The sequence below is a fragment of the Neophocaena asiaeorientalis genome, unplaced genomic scaffold (assembly GCF_003031525.2).
Source record: "Neophocaena asiaeorientalis asiaeorientalis breed wild unplaced genomic scaffold, Neophocaena_asiaeorientalis_V1.1 scaffold40, whole genome shotgun sequence".
NCBI classification, from domain to species: Eukaryota; Metazoa; Chordata; class Mammalia; order Artiodactyla; family Phocoenidae; genus Neophocaena; species Neophocaena asiaeorientalis.
Genome location: NW_020185335.1, coordinates 14,489,871 through 14,506,158, shown reverse-complemented (window position 1 = coordinate 14,506,158; position 16,288 = coordinate 14,489,871). Strand labels below are relative to the sequence as shown.

General features: G+C 53.6%; 1 protein-coding gene across 10 annotated transcripts in view; it reads right to left on the bottom strand.

Moving 5' to 3' along the window:
* The window catches only part of BANP (BTG3 associated nuclear protein), a 102,799-nt gene that overhangs the window by 45,145 nt on the left and 41,366 nt on the right, over positions 1 to 16,288 (bottom strand). For 7 of the 10 annotated variants that reach the window (XR_003001891.1, XM_024735541.1, XM_024735537.1 and 4 more), the window contains 2 exons: positions 9,012 to 9,128; positions 7,447 to 7,622 (listed from right to left, as the gene is read on the bottom strand). Coding sequence is in view for 9 of the 10 variants with exons in the window: in XM_024735541.1 (XP_024591309.1) it covers positions 7,447 to 7,622; positions 9,012 to 9,128 (293 nt within the window). In the remaining variant the exon portion in view is untranslated. Of the gene's footprint in view, positions 1 to 7,446; positions 7,623 to 9,011; positions 9,129 to 10,835; positions 10,936 to 16,288 lie in introns of those variants that run through there. The other 3 variants (XM_024735542.1, XM_024735543.1, XM_024735545.1) reach the window with 2 other exon arrangements.

Here is a 16,288-nt window from a genome sequence, read left to right as displayed (position 1 = left end):
GACAGGGAGGGGGGTGGGAGGGGAGGGGCAGGCCGCTGCAGGAGGGGCGCCGCGTTGGACACAAGGACAGTGGGCTGCGGGCTCCACCCCACCGCCACGGGGCCACAGAGCCTTGCGCTTTTCTCAGAAACAAGTATCATGAATTCTACAAGGCCGGCTCCCACGTTTAGATAATATCTTTAAAGCAAAGTAAACGCTGGGCAGGAGCTCAGCATCATTTTCCAAACCGCGAGTCAACGTCTCATCAAAGTGACGCTGAGCGTGCGCGGAGGTGGCGGGATGGCCGTTCCGTCCAAGAGAGAGGCCGGCTCGGCTTCTCCACCACTGACTCCGACTGAGAGCCGGCTTCCCCGGGAGCTGCCCGCACACGCGCCCCCTCCTCGGCTCCCCAGCCCCGGAAGCATCCTCTTCGCCAGAGCCCTCGCACATGCAACATGACAGAACCAGAGGCTGTGGGGCTGGGGGTTGGGGGTCAGGGACAGAGTCCTGCCAGCCCCCTGCAAGGGGGCCTCGGCTCTCCGGCCGGGGCAAGGAGCGCCCCACCTGTCCAAGCCCCAGACCTGGCCCTACCGCTCCAACAGCGATGTGCCAGAGCAAGGGCCACCTTCCTTGCAGACGCCACCCCGGACAGCCTCAGCCTCCCAGCTCCAGCGACAACCGAGAAAGGCGGGGCCGCGCCACGCCATCCCACGCACACAGCGGGGTCACACGTGGGTAAAGGCAGACACTGTCAAACTGATCCAGGAGAAAGGAACGAAAAAGCGACCTCATCTATTAAACTTAATTCTTAGGAAGGCAAAACACCAAGTTAAACGAATGAGAACGCTCACAAAGGAAAGCCAAGCCTCCTGTTTACGTAAAGAATGATCACCCTCAGACAGATCCGAAACTCCCCAGTCTTCACGGACGATCTCTGCGAGCTGTGCTGCCGAGGAGAACATGAAAGGGCCGGACGGGCTCAGGGAGGAAGCGGCCGGCTGGCCACCGTGAGCGGGAGGGCGCGCGTGGCCACTGAATGGGCTCTGCGGGCCCGCGAGGGCCGTTTCCTCGCCCAGCTCCCTGCTGACACGTGGCCACGGATGAACGCCCAGCCCCAGAGCTGGCAGACGGGCCTCCAGGAGTATTACCAGGACATTCTGGAGGAGGAAACATGGCATTTTAAATTCCTACAGAAGTTATTATCTCAGGGAATATTGCTCCCCCCAAAAAATAAATTAGTCTAAAAATTAACTATTTTCCCTCCCTAGCACTCCAGAAAATAATGGCTTAAACATCTCTGGTAACATAGGGAATTGTCCAGAAAGTTTCTTTCAAACACCTCAAAATTTTGCAAGGCATTTTATAACCTGTCTACAACCTAACTTCCTTAATGCTGTGAGTCTCAGGTGTGTGGTCATCTGACCAGCAAGAAGGCCGAGCTAGGCGGACAAGAAACACAGCCTGCAGCAACTCTGACCAACACAGCCATCGCCGTGGGAACAGAGGACCCCTCCGGGGGCAGGGAGGACCAGGGCTGCACGGTCACTGCCGAGGCACTCCGGGGAGACGGCAGCGCCTCCGCGCTCCCTGGCCCAGACGCTAGGGCGCACAGTCCTCACCCAGGTGCGCGGACCACACCTGCTGACTCCGCCCCAAGTCACCTCTGACCCGACCCGACAGCCCGAGCCCAGCCTGGGCCCAGCTTTCCACCAGTGACGATGAATCACGTCTTTGAAATGTAAAACAAGACCGAGCACCAGCCCACATAAATATCTGAGAAATTTGCCTTTTGACAATTCAGAAAGGATATATTTATTTTACTAAAATAGCTTGGTCCAGTTTTGGCATCTGAAACAATAGATTCTAATGGCTTTATTTAAAAACTACTAGTTGGGTTATAAGAAAAATAAACTTGCTTTCTATTCCAATCACTTAAATCTTTAATTAAATTAACTGACATTTCTAAAAACGCTATTCAAAGAAAAACCTTCAGCAGTAGCTTCAACTTTCTTACCAAACAGTTCAGAATACAAATACTTCTTGTGAGGGAGGGTCTATTTTAGTTCTAGGAAAATGAAACGAACAGGAGAAAGCCCCAAGACGAAAAGGATGGCCACAGTCTCAGGGTCGCCAACTGGACAGAGAGATAAAGCAGCTACCTGTGTCATGCCTCCCCTGCTCCCCACCCGCTGACACGTATGCATACATACATGTGTATATACAGAATACACACGTCCATACAGGCACGCACACACACGCACAGGCACACGTCCCGAGGTAGTTGATACACACACCAGCACGTCCACTGACACCAGGGAGCCTTGGTTCCGAGCCACTCGGCTGGGCCCGGGCCTAGGCGTGGGAGCTAATCGCGTGGGGCAAAGACAGGACAGTATCTACTCCACGCCTCCTACGTGCCAGGACTTCACATGCCTTACTGCAACTCAGGGACTCTGAGAAAACGCGACACAAGGCGTCACCACTCCTCCAAAGCAAAGGGCAAACTGCGAGTCCTCCGACAGCAGCCTGCATGCCCTGCACACACGTCACGCAGGCTGGGAGGTCACCGGCACTCCAAATGCCACCCCGGAACCGAGCCCAGCCCAGCGCCCGGGCTCTCCAAAGACGCCGGTGTTCTCTCTCCAAAGACGCCAGTGTTCCGTCCAGGGGGCCCCAGAAGCCTCTAAGTCCTGTGCGGGCAGCTGTGATGGAGGGAAGGGCCCCCAGGATGGGCCACTTGGACACTTGCTGCCTTGGCTCCCAGACGCCCCGGGCGCCGGTCCCCCTCAGCAATCACTCACAACAGGCTTGGTCTCTGCAGCCACGAGAGGGGACCACCAGGGAGGCGTTTCAGTCTCCACCCAAGGGATGGTGACGACGCAGGCTCTGAGGTGAACGGGGTGTCCACACACGGCCCAGGGGGTCACGTGAGGTCAGGTCCTCGAGGCCGACTCCAGCACCTCTGGGCCAGCCTCAGAGGACACCTTGTGCCCACGAGCAGGGATCAGGCTGTGTTTTCCATTGGGCTTTTATAAAGGCTGCCCAAGCTGGTTACGAATTTCTCTACATGTGAGGTGCGGGCTGGCGGTGGGGGGGACCAAGTGGCCCTGGGAAGGGGCTCAAGGAGGCTTTCCAGAACAGGCCCTGTGGGCCGCCTCTCAGCATGGATCACACTCTGTCCTCAGAAGCTGTCGCCTGTTTCTGAGCCCTTCTGAATTAAGGTGTTTACACCCTGACTGTGAGCCTCATTCAAGGGTGACACCTGCAGTGAATCGGTAACACTCCAACCAACCACAGAACCTGACAGCTTGCCTTCCTGGCTTTAGACACAGTAAACTATGTGCCTGTAGCCCAAGCACCTCTGCTTCTTTGGGACTGACGTGACATCTTTAAGCTATGGACAGATCGACAATTTGGGGTTTTTAAACTGGGAATTCGAAAGCGTTAGGTTACATACAGGATAATGCTGTAGGGAAAGGGAAAACACGAACGTTTCTGGCACTGCAGCCAATTCCATCCCCCGAGGCTGGGCCTATCCCACAGAACCACGTGGCCACACCTCGACGGAGCCCAGCCTCTTCCGGGGAATCCCGCCCGCTGAGCACAGTCGTCATGAGCTCAACTGTGACAACAGCGAGTGTCCAAGGACACTTGGCAGAAAGAGCGGGAGCGCTGGGCAGAGACGGGGTGTCCCTATGCTGGGTCCCACATGCCGACCCGAGACTCGGCGAGGGATGCTGTGATGCCACCCTCCGGCCACTCTTCTCTGATCTGGGATCAGTGACCATTCACTACGTGGTCCTGCACAAAGACCCACTGACGTTGTTACACTAATCCTCTTTCTTAATCCTGCTCTTGTCAGCAGCCTACTTATGACGGCTGCTAAAATGTGTTTTAATGTTACCAAATACACAAAGAATTTATGCAGGGACTTCCCTGGCGGTCCAGTCGTTAAGACTTTGCCTTCCAATGCAGGGGGTGCAGGTACGATCTCCAGTCGGGGAGCTAAGACCCCACATGCCTCGCGGCCAAAACACCAAAACATAAAACAAAACCAATATTGTTAACAAACTCAATAAAGACTTTAAAAATGGTCCACATCAAAACAAATCTTTAAAATAAAAAAGAATTTGTGTTAAGAAAAGTTCATATAAAATAAATTATGTGAACAAATTCTCAAGAAATGTTTCTGGCTAAATTTCCTCCTTAGCACACGTACAGCTGCAGTTTCGTGAACACAGCAATTTGTACTGATCTTGTTTCGTAGCCCACAGCCCAGCAACACCCCGGAGAAGGTGCTCCGGGGTCCCCGTGCTGTACCTGACAACCCTGCTGAATCACCTGCTCCTCCCAGACTTCATCTCCCTGCCCTGCCCCCACCCCAGCACAGATATGTGAGTGTCTCTATCTATTTATACTCACAGATACGTGAGTATAGATCATTTCACTGACTCGGGGCTTTGCAACATATACAAGGCTGATTTCTGACAACAATTCAATTATAACAGAAGTACTTCCCTATTAAAGGCAAGTACCAAACGTTTTACATGCAGGATTAGTCAAGTTCTGCAAGAATTATCAAATGCATAAACGGCAGGAATTAAACTCTTTATTAAGAATCTAACTAAATCCCTTCATTAATGCACAGATCCCACTTTGGGTCCATTTTGGCTAATCTGTTTCTCTGACTCAGTTCACCAGCTTAATCTTTGAACGATGAACCCCACACACTTTCAGTACTTCCCAAAGATCGGGGTAAACAAAGGCCTTGTGCCGGGGAAGAGAAGGGCAAGAGCTAAGAGCTAGCCAGCGGCTCACGGCTCCCCACCGTCAGCGTTTCTCTGATCCAAACGGAGCTGGTGCCGTGACAGCCAGAACCGCCGATTAACGCATGGGTAAATCCCCTGGCACCGCTCCAGTATAATAAAGATCTGCTAGGGGACGGCATGCCAATTCGTGCAGACGATGCGGAATTCTTAAGAAATAGCCGTTCTGAAACTCTGTGGTTCTCTGCAATCAGGCACAGAAATACTTCTATAAGAAGAGAAGAACGTCTGTCTATGTGCAGCCCTGGGCTCTTATCAGGAAGGAAGATGACTCCACCTAAGGCCGAGCCTCCAGCCCTTCAGCGCCTACACCTTATCCCCATCTCTCTGATAGGAAGTAGCTGACTGGACGCTCCCTAGTCGAGCAGGCTATTCTGGTCCCGGGAGGACGTGGGAGGGAAGCAGCGAATCCGACTCTCAGTGCATCATGGGTGTTGGCCACATGACGCCACTACGGGCCCGTGCGAGACGTTCGCAGATTAGCTCTTTTGCCCACATTTACGTGCACACACCGGCGGTCTCTGTTCCATCTTCCCAAACCCCGTGCCAACCGAGGTGGCTCAACCTGACATTCTCAGAACGTAGAACTGCGGGGGGGTGGCGGGGGGGACACCCTCCCGAGGACAGTGGCAGCAAGCCTGCACTCAGACACACAGAAAACCTGTACTTTTTTCCCTACAGATTTTAATACTAATAAGCTCAAATCCGGATCCCTTTTTGTAAGCTCACATTAGAGTCAGTCTGCGGTCCCCCCTGAAATATATTTCACATTAATCAGATCACATTAGGGCATACAAACTTAAATGATGACATTTTTGGTTTTTATGATAACCCCAGACTCCCCCCAAATTATCCAATGTCATGTTTCAGAGCTGAGGCCGTTTAAACCAAACAAGTTAGGCCTGAAGTCCACAGCTAGACCTACAGGAGTATTTACCCAAAATCCACATGGAAAAAGAATAAGAACAATTAACTTTCTCTGCAATTGTTACAGATGTAATTTTCAGTCGATATCCACTAAGATGAAATCAGGAGCAACCCTCTTTTCCTCAAGTCTAATGAGTAGAGAGACTAGCTGCCCTGACCCAGCAATTCCACTCCCAGGTATCAGCCCAAGAGAAATGAAAACACGCACAGAAACCTACACACAAACGTTCAGAGCAGCACCGTTCGTGACAGTCAGAAAGTGGGAACGACGCCAGCGTCCATCGGTGGGTGACGGATGGGCCGTCACCCGGCCATAAAGAGGAATGAAGGACTGCTGCATGTACAACAGGAGGGCACCACGTGATTCCACTCGTATGAAACATCCACAACAGGCAACCCCACAGACAGGAAGCAGATCAGAGGTGGCAGGGCTGGAGGCTGGAGCACGGGGGTACTGCTGTGGGGTCTCTTTGGGGTGGTAAAAATACCCTGCAATTAGATAGGGGTGATGTGCACGCTCTACCGGCACGTCTGCTTTAAAATGGTCAGTTTCATGGAATGGAAATTAGACCTCAATTTTTTTCCTAAGTTGCCCAGTTTGCTTTTTCTCTGTTCCCTGCTCTGCCATCTCAACCCTAGCGACTTATGTTAGAGGTGAATGACGTTTTAAGGAAAACATTTTCAATGCTTCAGATGTGGTAACAAGTCTAACAGGAAAATCTTTGTAGAAAAATCTATACTGTGCTCTTAGGAAAAATCAACCACTCAGACGGAGAAGCAGAAACATCTCACCAGCCCTTCCTAGTTAACAAATTATATGCTTGAGGACTCGGTGACACGATGCTACATCTGCCCAGTTCCCTCCTCTCTCTCCGCACTATTTTGGGAAACATCGGCTCAGCCCTCAAGAGAAGGACAAAGCTGCCAGGTGGCAGGAACCCTCTGGAGGGCCTGCCAGGCCGCCACCCGGACCCAGAGCCAGGTGAGAGTGGACCCCAGACCCAGCAGGAGAGAGGATGCTCCCCCTATATCACAGTGGGCAGGGGCAGCGTGGACTCAACCTGGACGTATGGCCCCTCTGAGTCTGCGTGAGGCCCTCATCAGAGACACAGGACAGAGCTGTGGTCAGACAAGTGAGCCGACCGATAGCTCTCGAGTTACAGCTCTCCATCATCGGAAAGCCTCCAGAGCTAGATTCAATAAGCAAACCTGACTGAAAACGATTGTGACCCTGCATCAACGTGGAGAGATTTCTACTACGCAATGGGGAAAAGCGAGTTACAAAATCGTAACTCTAGCGTGTATGTTAACGTAGAAAAAGCCCAGAAGGTTTCTAGAGATCTCTGGATGAGGAATGTCTCCGGTTATTTGTCCTTTCTTTGTCATTTTCACATCTTATCATCTTTCAAAAACAATAAACATATATTACTTTTCTAAAAAGCAGGGGAAAAAATTACAGCTGACACCGGAACAACGTGAGGGGTTTCGACCCTCCATGTGGTCAGGGATCCACACATAACTGCTAGTGGGCCCCCCGTGAACGCAGTGCCCCCGTATTCACGGCTCCCCGTGTGCAGACCGTACAACGCTGTAACATCTACTACTGAACAGTCCACGTGTCATGGACCCGCGCAGTTTCAGCCCAAGCTGTTCAAGAGCCGCGGCACACCCATTACCGTCCACGCGGAGGAGAGGAGCAGCTTCGAGGACGCACCTTCCGAGTTCAGGGTGATGAGGGTGACGTTGTTGCCGATGTTCTGACTTCCTGACTGTCCACAGTTGGAAACGGAGTCGCTTGCCTCGGACCCGCTCTCCCCGTCCTCATTGTGGCTGTCCTCCTGACCTGGCACCTTCACCACGATGGTGTTCTGCCGACGCCCGGGCACCGCGCTGCGCGGGAAACAGAGACACCAGCAGTGTGGTGAGAGCAGCACAGCAACACGCAGAGATGGTTCTGTACCCCGACGTTCTCCCCTTCACGTCTCAGAGAAGCTACCTCTGCACACGCACTGGGCCACCAGCCTTCCCTCAGCTCTTTCTACTCAGATTAATAGCAGGAGACAGCCTGTGGCTCCAAGAAACTGTATGAAACTTGAAACGTTTAAAAAAATGTTTACACCGCAAAAGAAGTGAAATCACAACTCGCTGTGACTCAAGGCCTAGAACGCTCCCTTCTGATCATGGAGGTGACGTCAAACGCTGACGTTTGAATCAGGGTGAGATTGAGGCCGTGTCAAAGGAAAGGCTGAGTGAGAGAAAGTATGTCTGCAGACCCAGACTGACTGCACCGATCCACTCCGTCCCGAGAGATGTCCTAGAAATGACCCGGCCTGTGAAGACGCAGCTCTCACTCCCAACTAGCCCACTGACAGAAACCGCTCGAGTGGGCTAAAAAAGCCAGTCGAGGATCTCCTGGGGGGCATCCTTAGCACCACAAGGGACCCCGATACAGCGCAGTAAGGCACGGCCAGGAAACCAGAACACCAGCCAGCTCCGAAACGGGCTCCATTACCTGGAGGCACGCTACTGCCTTCTGAATGACCTTTCCGACCGCCTTCGAGATGCTGCCGCGCACGGAGAAGGGGAAGCAGCGCGAGGTCCCTGCCTGCCGAGGCAAACCCCGGAGGGCTCCATCCCGGGGGCTGGACCTCGCTAAACGCTCCGGACCTGGCCACGACTCCGCCCTCGCGGGCACGAGGCACACGGACCCTCTGCTGCTCTGCCGGCCCACGGCCTCGGCCCGGAGCGTCCGCACCCACCTCCCGCGGCCGGGCTGCTTGGGGTCTGGGGCCCTGCGGACCTGGGCTACAGCCAGGTAGAAGCGGGACCGGCCGCAGGAGTGCCTGCGAGACTCGCCGGGAAGCAGCGCGGTGGGGCCGACGCCAGCGGGGCGCCAGCACACGAGGGGCGATGGTGCCCTCCACGCACTCCCGCCTCTGACCCAGGGTACAGCCAAAGCGTCTCCAAAGAAAAAGGGGTGGAAAAGGCACCACCTCGAAACGCCTCCGCCACTTCACCAACCAGAGGGGACGTCGCCGACCCGACATGCTCGGACAGACAGACAGGTGGGAGTGAGGTGAGAGGGCGGGATCCGCGCATCGTGGTGGGCACACAGGGTACCTCCCGCCGGCACGCGCGGCAGCGGACACAGGCCGGGCCGTCCTCCCCAGACCCTGGCCGCGGACAACCCCGGGCCCAACGACACGGGCGCCCCAGGACGCCGCCCTGTCCCCGGGGCCCCAGCGGTGGCGGTGAGAGGTGGGGTGTCGTGCTACTGACTTGCTAATGATATTTTCCAGGGGATCCGGTGCCCTGCCGCTCAGGGGGTCTTCCATCTTGGCTACAACGGCGTTCTGCCGATCACTGTTGAGAATTACTGTAGTCTGGGGGACGACGCTAGGGAACAAAAGAATCACAGAGAAAAGAAGACCTTAACACGACAGCGTTCATTGTCAGAGCACAGAGTCATCAAAAGTCAGCGCCCACGCCCCGAGCTCCAGAGGGGAGGCCCCGGCAGGGCTGCGCTACGTGCACGAGTGACACCGGGCAAAGTGCGAGCCGGGGCTGGGCTTCTTCATGGAGAGTCTAGCTCTGCTCCTTGTTGGCACTGTCGGGAGAGTCAGGTTACAAATATTTACATGTTTACGGAGAAGAGACAGAGGTGTCACAGCTGTCACTGCGCAGGAAGGTTTCTGAAGGAGCAGGTCTGCATGGAAAACAGCTTGAGACTTACTCACTGCATCCGAGCGAATTCCCATCTGCAATCTAGGCTTTCGTGACCACTGTGCTTATCAGTTCCATCCCAGGATGTGAGTGTCATGCACAGAAAGGGGCGAACACCCGCGGAGGGGCTGCGGGGGAACCGCCGGGCACTGACCTCTGGGTTCTGCTGGACCAGTGCAGGAACCACAGCCAAGGGTCCGGGGACTTTGCTTCGAAGGAAACGATGCTACAAAAGAATTGTGCCCCGCCGGGGGCTCTTTCCGGAGGGAGACATGTGTTTATTTATTTTTTTATTTTTTGAGACACGTGTTTAAACACGCGGGAGCCAGTGGCTCGTCTCTAAGCACAGTCAAGATTTTTTGCTCATGAACCTTCCAGCCCTCAGCACTTCCCGCCGTGCTTTGTGCAGAAAGAACAGGTACTCAAGATGTACAGCAGTGTTACCTGAGAGCAATGTCATGCCTGGATCTCTCTCTCCAAACTCCAAGTCGGGGAAACCCTGCTTTTACAGGAGGAAAGCCCATGAACCCAAAGGCACCCATGAGAAGCCGGCCCCTGTCCCAGCCACACCCTGTTAAATGTCCCCAAAAGCAGAGGCACAAATGGCACCGTGTCATGCGGAAGTGAACGGCAGGACCACAGGGTATTTTCCTAAAAAAGAAGCATAATCGCCTGCATTTCACTCAAAGGCATCAGCATTTTCTCAGCCGTGCTACTTAATCATCAGTGACCCCTGAAATAACCCACCAAATCCTGACCACCTACCCACAGCTCAGGCACCACCAGCGGCCAGGTGGCCTCTGACTTGGTACCGAGGTCACACACAGGGTACCCACACGAAGGTGTTCCCTCTCACCCCGATAGGACATCACGATGGACATGAGCACATTCAAGGTCTGAGATGTCTGCCGGAAATAAACAGGTTACAGTGGATTCACGCCAACGACCGGCAGAGTCGTTAGACTAAACACACCTCTGTTTCCTAAAGGACCTTAAGACCAAGGAAATGCTGGTCTGAGACACCCAGCTTCAAGCTGGAGCACAGGGAGCCCCGGGGCACCCGACCGTCGGGGGCCCCTCGGTGTGCAGATCCCGCAGGGCCTCAATTCCCAGATGCCCTCCTTCCAGAACGTTCTATGTCCTAAAGATGATGCCCCAGGAGAGCACCTCTGGCCAATGTGGTTGTTCCCTTTCACAAAGCCTCCCCGCAATCACATTCAGGCACCCCGTCCATCCAGACGTAAGACAGCAGGCGCTCTGCGGGGGTCACTCCTTACCACTCGCCTCTGACAAAGCGCACGGAGGACCTACTTAGGGTTTCAGCTCACAGATAATCAAAGTAATCTGTGATGACAGACCACTAAGCTTGCTGGCACACACCTGCAAGAAATGAGGACCTCCTTCATCTTCCACAGATTTATTTATGTAAACAAAGCTTCTCAGAACTTCAAACGATAAAAACTGAAAACAGAAATGGAACCAACGTTGAACCCTGCGTCATTTTAAGTGATAGATTACTCATAACCCTCCAGAGATTCAGGAATTAACTAACACTAAAGCCCCATCCACCGCAAGGGTAAATTCACAACACTGCATTGTTAAGAGTTAACTATAAACTGGTAATAATTTACCCTGTTTTGTTCAACTGTGTGCTAAGAACTGTAACGAGACCTCAATCCAGAAGAGCTTTTTTCTTAACCCTCCAGGCCTCCCGGTTACAGGAAATACATTTTTCAGCTTCAATTTCCATCCGTATTTCTGTCGCACAGGAGTGCACCAGCCTGGATGACAGGATAAAATCTTGTGAAGGAAATGAAGTGGGAAAGAAAGTTCAAAAAGCAAAAGGGACGATGTAAAAGTTGACGGTCCAAAGCTTATTCATCAGGGGACTTGTTTTTAATGGATGATGGTATTTAGATTATAACAGAAACATTTAAGTGAGCAATGAATCTGTTTTTAAATACCAATATTAATATTCCAGAAAATACACCTTTCCACTAACGCAATTACGTCAACCTCAAGTTGTACAACTTAATATTTTGTTTTTCAAAAATTATGGAACATCCACATCACATTAAGACAGCAGGGCTTCCCTGGTGGCACAGTGGTTGAGAGTCCGCCTGCCGATGCAGGGGACACGGCTTCGTGTCCCGGTCCGGGAAGATCCCACATGCCGCGGAGCGGCTGGGCCCATGAGCCATGGCCGCTGAGCCTGCGCGTCCGGAGCCTATGCTCCGCAAAGGGAGAGGCCACGACAGTGAGAGGTTCGCGTACCGCAAAAAAAAAAAAAAGAAGAAGAAGACAGCAGTAGTTATCCTGAGGGTCCGTACGGGGCAACTGTCACAGCACATCAGTGTCCTGCCAAGGCCGAATCACAGCCCCAGGTACCCAGTCAGACACGATTCTGGGTGCTGCTGGGAAGGGGCTTTGCAGATGTGATAGAAAGGCCCAGGTGGTTGATGTTAAATTACTCGAGAGACAGATCACCCTGGGTGGGCCTGGCCTGATCGGGTGAGAGCTTTAAAAGGCAGTTTAAGGGCTTCCCTGGCGGTCCAGTGGTTAGGACTCTGCGCTTCCACCGCAGGGGGTACAGGATCGACCCCGGTTGGGGAACTAAGATCTCACATGCTGCGTGACATGGACAAACTAAATAAATAAATTAAATATTTAAAAAGATAATAATAAAAGGCAGTTTAGGCTGTCCCCGATCTTGGAGACTCCAAACAGCTCCTGCCCATGGGGTGCCACCTGGTGACGATGCCCCCTGCCTGTCCACCTGCCACACAGACTGTGCGCGTGCTTGGCTGCCTCCACAGCCGTGTGAGCCAATTCCGAGTGGGAAGCCCCTTAGAGTGGGTGCTGGCTGTCCCCACACACACCCCTCCCACTGCTTCTGCTTCTCTGGGAATCCTGTGTAAGCGGCAGCGTGACACCGAGGGCAGGAAAGCGACACTGGGACCCTGCTGGCACCATCCCCGGGCCTCGTTCAGATCGCACCAGTCTCCACGTGCGCCTGTCGTGCTGCCTCCCAGACACGCCCACCCTCCCTCCCCGGCGCACCCGCTAACCTGCTCCCCGTCTACTGCTTGGACGCTCAGAGGATGTCACAGAGGTGGGAGCACGCGGCGTGTGACCTCTGAGACGCCTCTGCTGACGCCTGGGAGGCGGCCAGGCCCAAGCATGTGCCTAGGGGCACACCCGCATGTTTAACCTTTCACCCAGACAGGGGCCTTCGGGGTGTCTGCAGGTTTGGTTATTACAAACAAAGCGGCCATGGCCATTCATGTGGAGGTTCTGTGTGAACATGAGTTTCCATTTCTCTGGGATAAGTGCCCAAGAACGTGCTTGCTGGGCCACACGGTGAGGACATTTTAACGGTGAGAAATGCTTCCGATCTGTTTCCAGAGCTGCTGCCCCGTCTTACACGCCTACCAGCAGCGGCGCGAGGCGCGGGGTCTCCGCGTCCCGCCGGCATCTGGAGGGCCCCTGCTGTGTCCAGCTGTCTCCTGTCCTCGTCTCCCTGCTGGCTAGCGCCGCTGAGCTCCTTTTCACGCGCTTACTCGCCAGCCGCCTCTCCTCTCCGGTAAAAGAGCTGTTTCTGCTTTCTGCCGACTTTCCCATTGGATTGTTTGACTTTCCACTGTTGAGTTTTGAGAGGTCTTTATTCTAGACATTCCACTAGTCCTTTATCAGATATGTGGTTTGCAAACAGTTTCTCCTGGTCGGTGGCTTCTTTTCAGCTCCTAACAGGTCTTTCAAGGAGCGTAAATTTTTAATCTCGATTGAGTCCACTTTCTCTTTTATTTTTCATGTATAATGCTTTTGGTGTGACGTCTCAGAAGCCGCTGCCTAGCCCCAGGTCCCAAAGGTTTTCTCCTGTGTTTTCATCCCAAAGTTTTACAGTCTTACATTTTATGTTGCAATCTGTGATCCATTTTAAATCAATTGCTGTTCAAGGTGTGAGGTTTCCACCGAGGTTCATTTCTTTCATTTTGCCTGTGGAAACTACTCCCGCACCATTTGTTCAAAAAGCTGTCCTTCCTCCATCAAACTGCTTTTGCACCTTTGTCAAAATCTAGCCGGCATATTTGTGTGGGTCTATTTCTGGGCTCTCTATTCAGTTCCACTGATCACTTTATCTATTCCTCGGTCATTCCGGTTTTTAAAACTTCATGTGCTCAGTTCATTCTTTCACAGTCTTAAACCATTATCTATACCTTTACTTAGAACTGTATGTCAGTTTTCAAAGTTCCTGTTAAATAAAAACTTAACCAAAAGGGAAAAGGGAAATGCCTAGACCCACAGACCATCCTGATTGCTTTAATTCTAAGATGAGGCTACCGTGCAAGCTGAACATTCATGCCTAATTCTGAGATTACGCTACTTACACACAAGCTGAACACTCTGGCCTAAGGACATCAGCATTCAGAAGTAAAGCGCGCCCTACAGCTTGTGACCTGTGACCACGTGCCGAGGGCTGCCCGCCCTGGCGGACAGTGACTGTGAGCGCAGGGCCCCCACCACCTCCGCGGGGCAGTCACGCGGGGGCCGCCCCCCTCAGGCAGGACTGCCCCAGGGCCCCGCGTGAAACAAAGCCTCAAACCTGGAGCGGGCACTGCGGTACCTTCCCCGCACAGATAGCCAGCAGCCCGTCCACGATCACACAGCTACTCAGTGGCAATGGCAGGTTTGAGCCCAAAGTCCTCAAGCGGCAGAGCCAATGTCCTTTACCAAAGTCACTGAAGCCGGACCTGCACCCCACGACTCCCTGGGCATCAGAATCTCCTGGGGAAGCGGGGGCCCGCCCTGGAGAGCCTGGACTTCTCTTTTTTTTAACAATTCCCCCAGGTGATTCTGATGGGTGTCCCTGGTTTAAAACAACACCAAGCACAAAATCCCCGCCCACTGCTCCCAGTAGCACCAGCTTCCCCCAGAGCCCGCCCGGTCCAGCCACTGTGCATGTGACCTTCCGTCTGCTTTGTTCAGCGATGCATCCCGGCTGCCTAGATGAACGCCCAGGACACCGGCAAGCCTGTGTGTTCAAGGAGCAGCCTCAGATCTGAGGGGCAACCTCGGGCTCACTCGGCTGGTCCACACTGTGAAAAAAAAGAACAGAGCAGGCGTCCATAGACGCGAGGCCCAGAGCACAGCCCAGGATGCCGTCTACACTCAGGGCAACCTGCGTCCTGAGGGCTGACTGGGTGCGCCCAGCAGGCACGAGGCTGGCTGACGTCGTCGGACACTCGGTGAATGACGAGTGCTAGTGATTTCTCAACCTCCCGGGGATCACGGAGCACTAAGCACTCACATGCGTCATCCCCTCACAGCAACCCTCGCTCACGATTTTTACCCTCCTTTTACTGATGAAGAAACTGATGCTTAGAAAGGGTAGAATCTGCCCAAGGTCTCATCACGTTCAGGTGACGGAGCCTGGATTCAAAGCCAAGAATCTCTCGTGCCCTTTGCCACTTGTTGGTGAACAGCAGGAATAATCCTATTGCAGCTACTGCTACCACTTACCCTTCCAGTGTTGGGGATTTTAATGGTTTTATTTTGATGGATTTAAAACCAAATATCTTCAGCTTTCAGAGCTGTCCTGCGAAACATTTCCAAGTTCTCTTACAAAGCGGCCTTCAACCACCCCTGAGTTTCAGAAAACTGCTTGGTGAGCAGGTCAGAACGCCCTGTGCCGCTGTCCCAAAGAACCGACTCCTCTGCCCCTTGCTCATCAGTCCCACCACGTGACCATGGTTTGAATGGACACCGAGGCTGCCATCAGTGAACAAGCGGCCACGGACGTGGCTCAGGGCAGGCGGGGCAGGTTGGGCATGGGGTTAAACCCCACCAGCACTCCTTAGGCTCCCTGGAGGAACGGGGTCCCTCGGGAAAAATCAGGTCTGTCCAAGCAGCACAGTCACCCCTTATTTCCAGTTTCCAAAGAGCAAAGAGAACGTCCACAAGCTCTGACTGTGAGTTCTCTGAGCAAAAGCTCATCCGGGAGAGGAGACCAGCCGCCACCCGCAGCAACGCGCCGTGGACACCAGACGCTCTAGGGCTGGGGCCGGGCTGGCGCGTCCCGAGCGTCCACAAGTGGGCGTCCACACAGGTTGGGTGCACTGCCGTCTTAGGAGAAACTTCTAACCTTCCCAAGACAAGCCTAGGCGACTTAAAATGCCCAAAGGCGAGGCTGCGCGGCAAGGGGGCCGAGCCACGGTGCCTGCACCAACTCCCAGCCGGCAAAGCCAGCCTCCAGTGTGACCTGCGACCGCAACGGCGCACAGCAGCGCGGTTCACACAGAGCTGCTGCCTGCAGCCTGTGGTGAAAGGGACGTTCGCGCACTGAGGTGTGGGCGCCACCCTGGCTCACACCTGAGTCAGCTTGACTTTGCGGCCTAGCGGACACTCACTGTACATCTGCTTTAACCGTTGAAGAAAAGGCCACAGTGATCAGAAGCAGAGAGTGTCCACACGAAAATAACACGAAATGCCTCCCTCCCCGGGAGGCCAGGGCTGCTCCTCCTTCCGCGATAAGCCTCCCTTCCCAGGAGCCAAGGCCACGCCGACTCTGTGCGTGCTTGTCTGTCCCGTGGGAACCCTGAAGGAGTGTGTGTGTCCCTGACCCGTCTGATGTTCCCTGTTCCGACGAGATACAAAACTGTGCTGAAAACCCTGCTTCCTGGAGCAGTCTTCTGTGCTATAGTCCTTAGTTTCACTCACGTAAAGCTCTTCTCTGTCCATATTATAGATTGTTTATTGATTATTTTCGTCAACACGTGAGTGACGCGGTCAAGTTGGGCATGATTTCTGCTCACACAATGATGCCCAATTTTGTT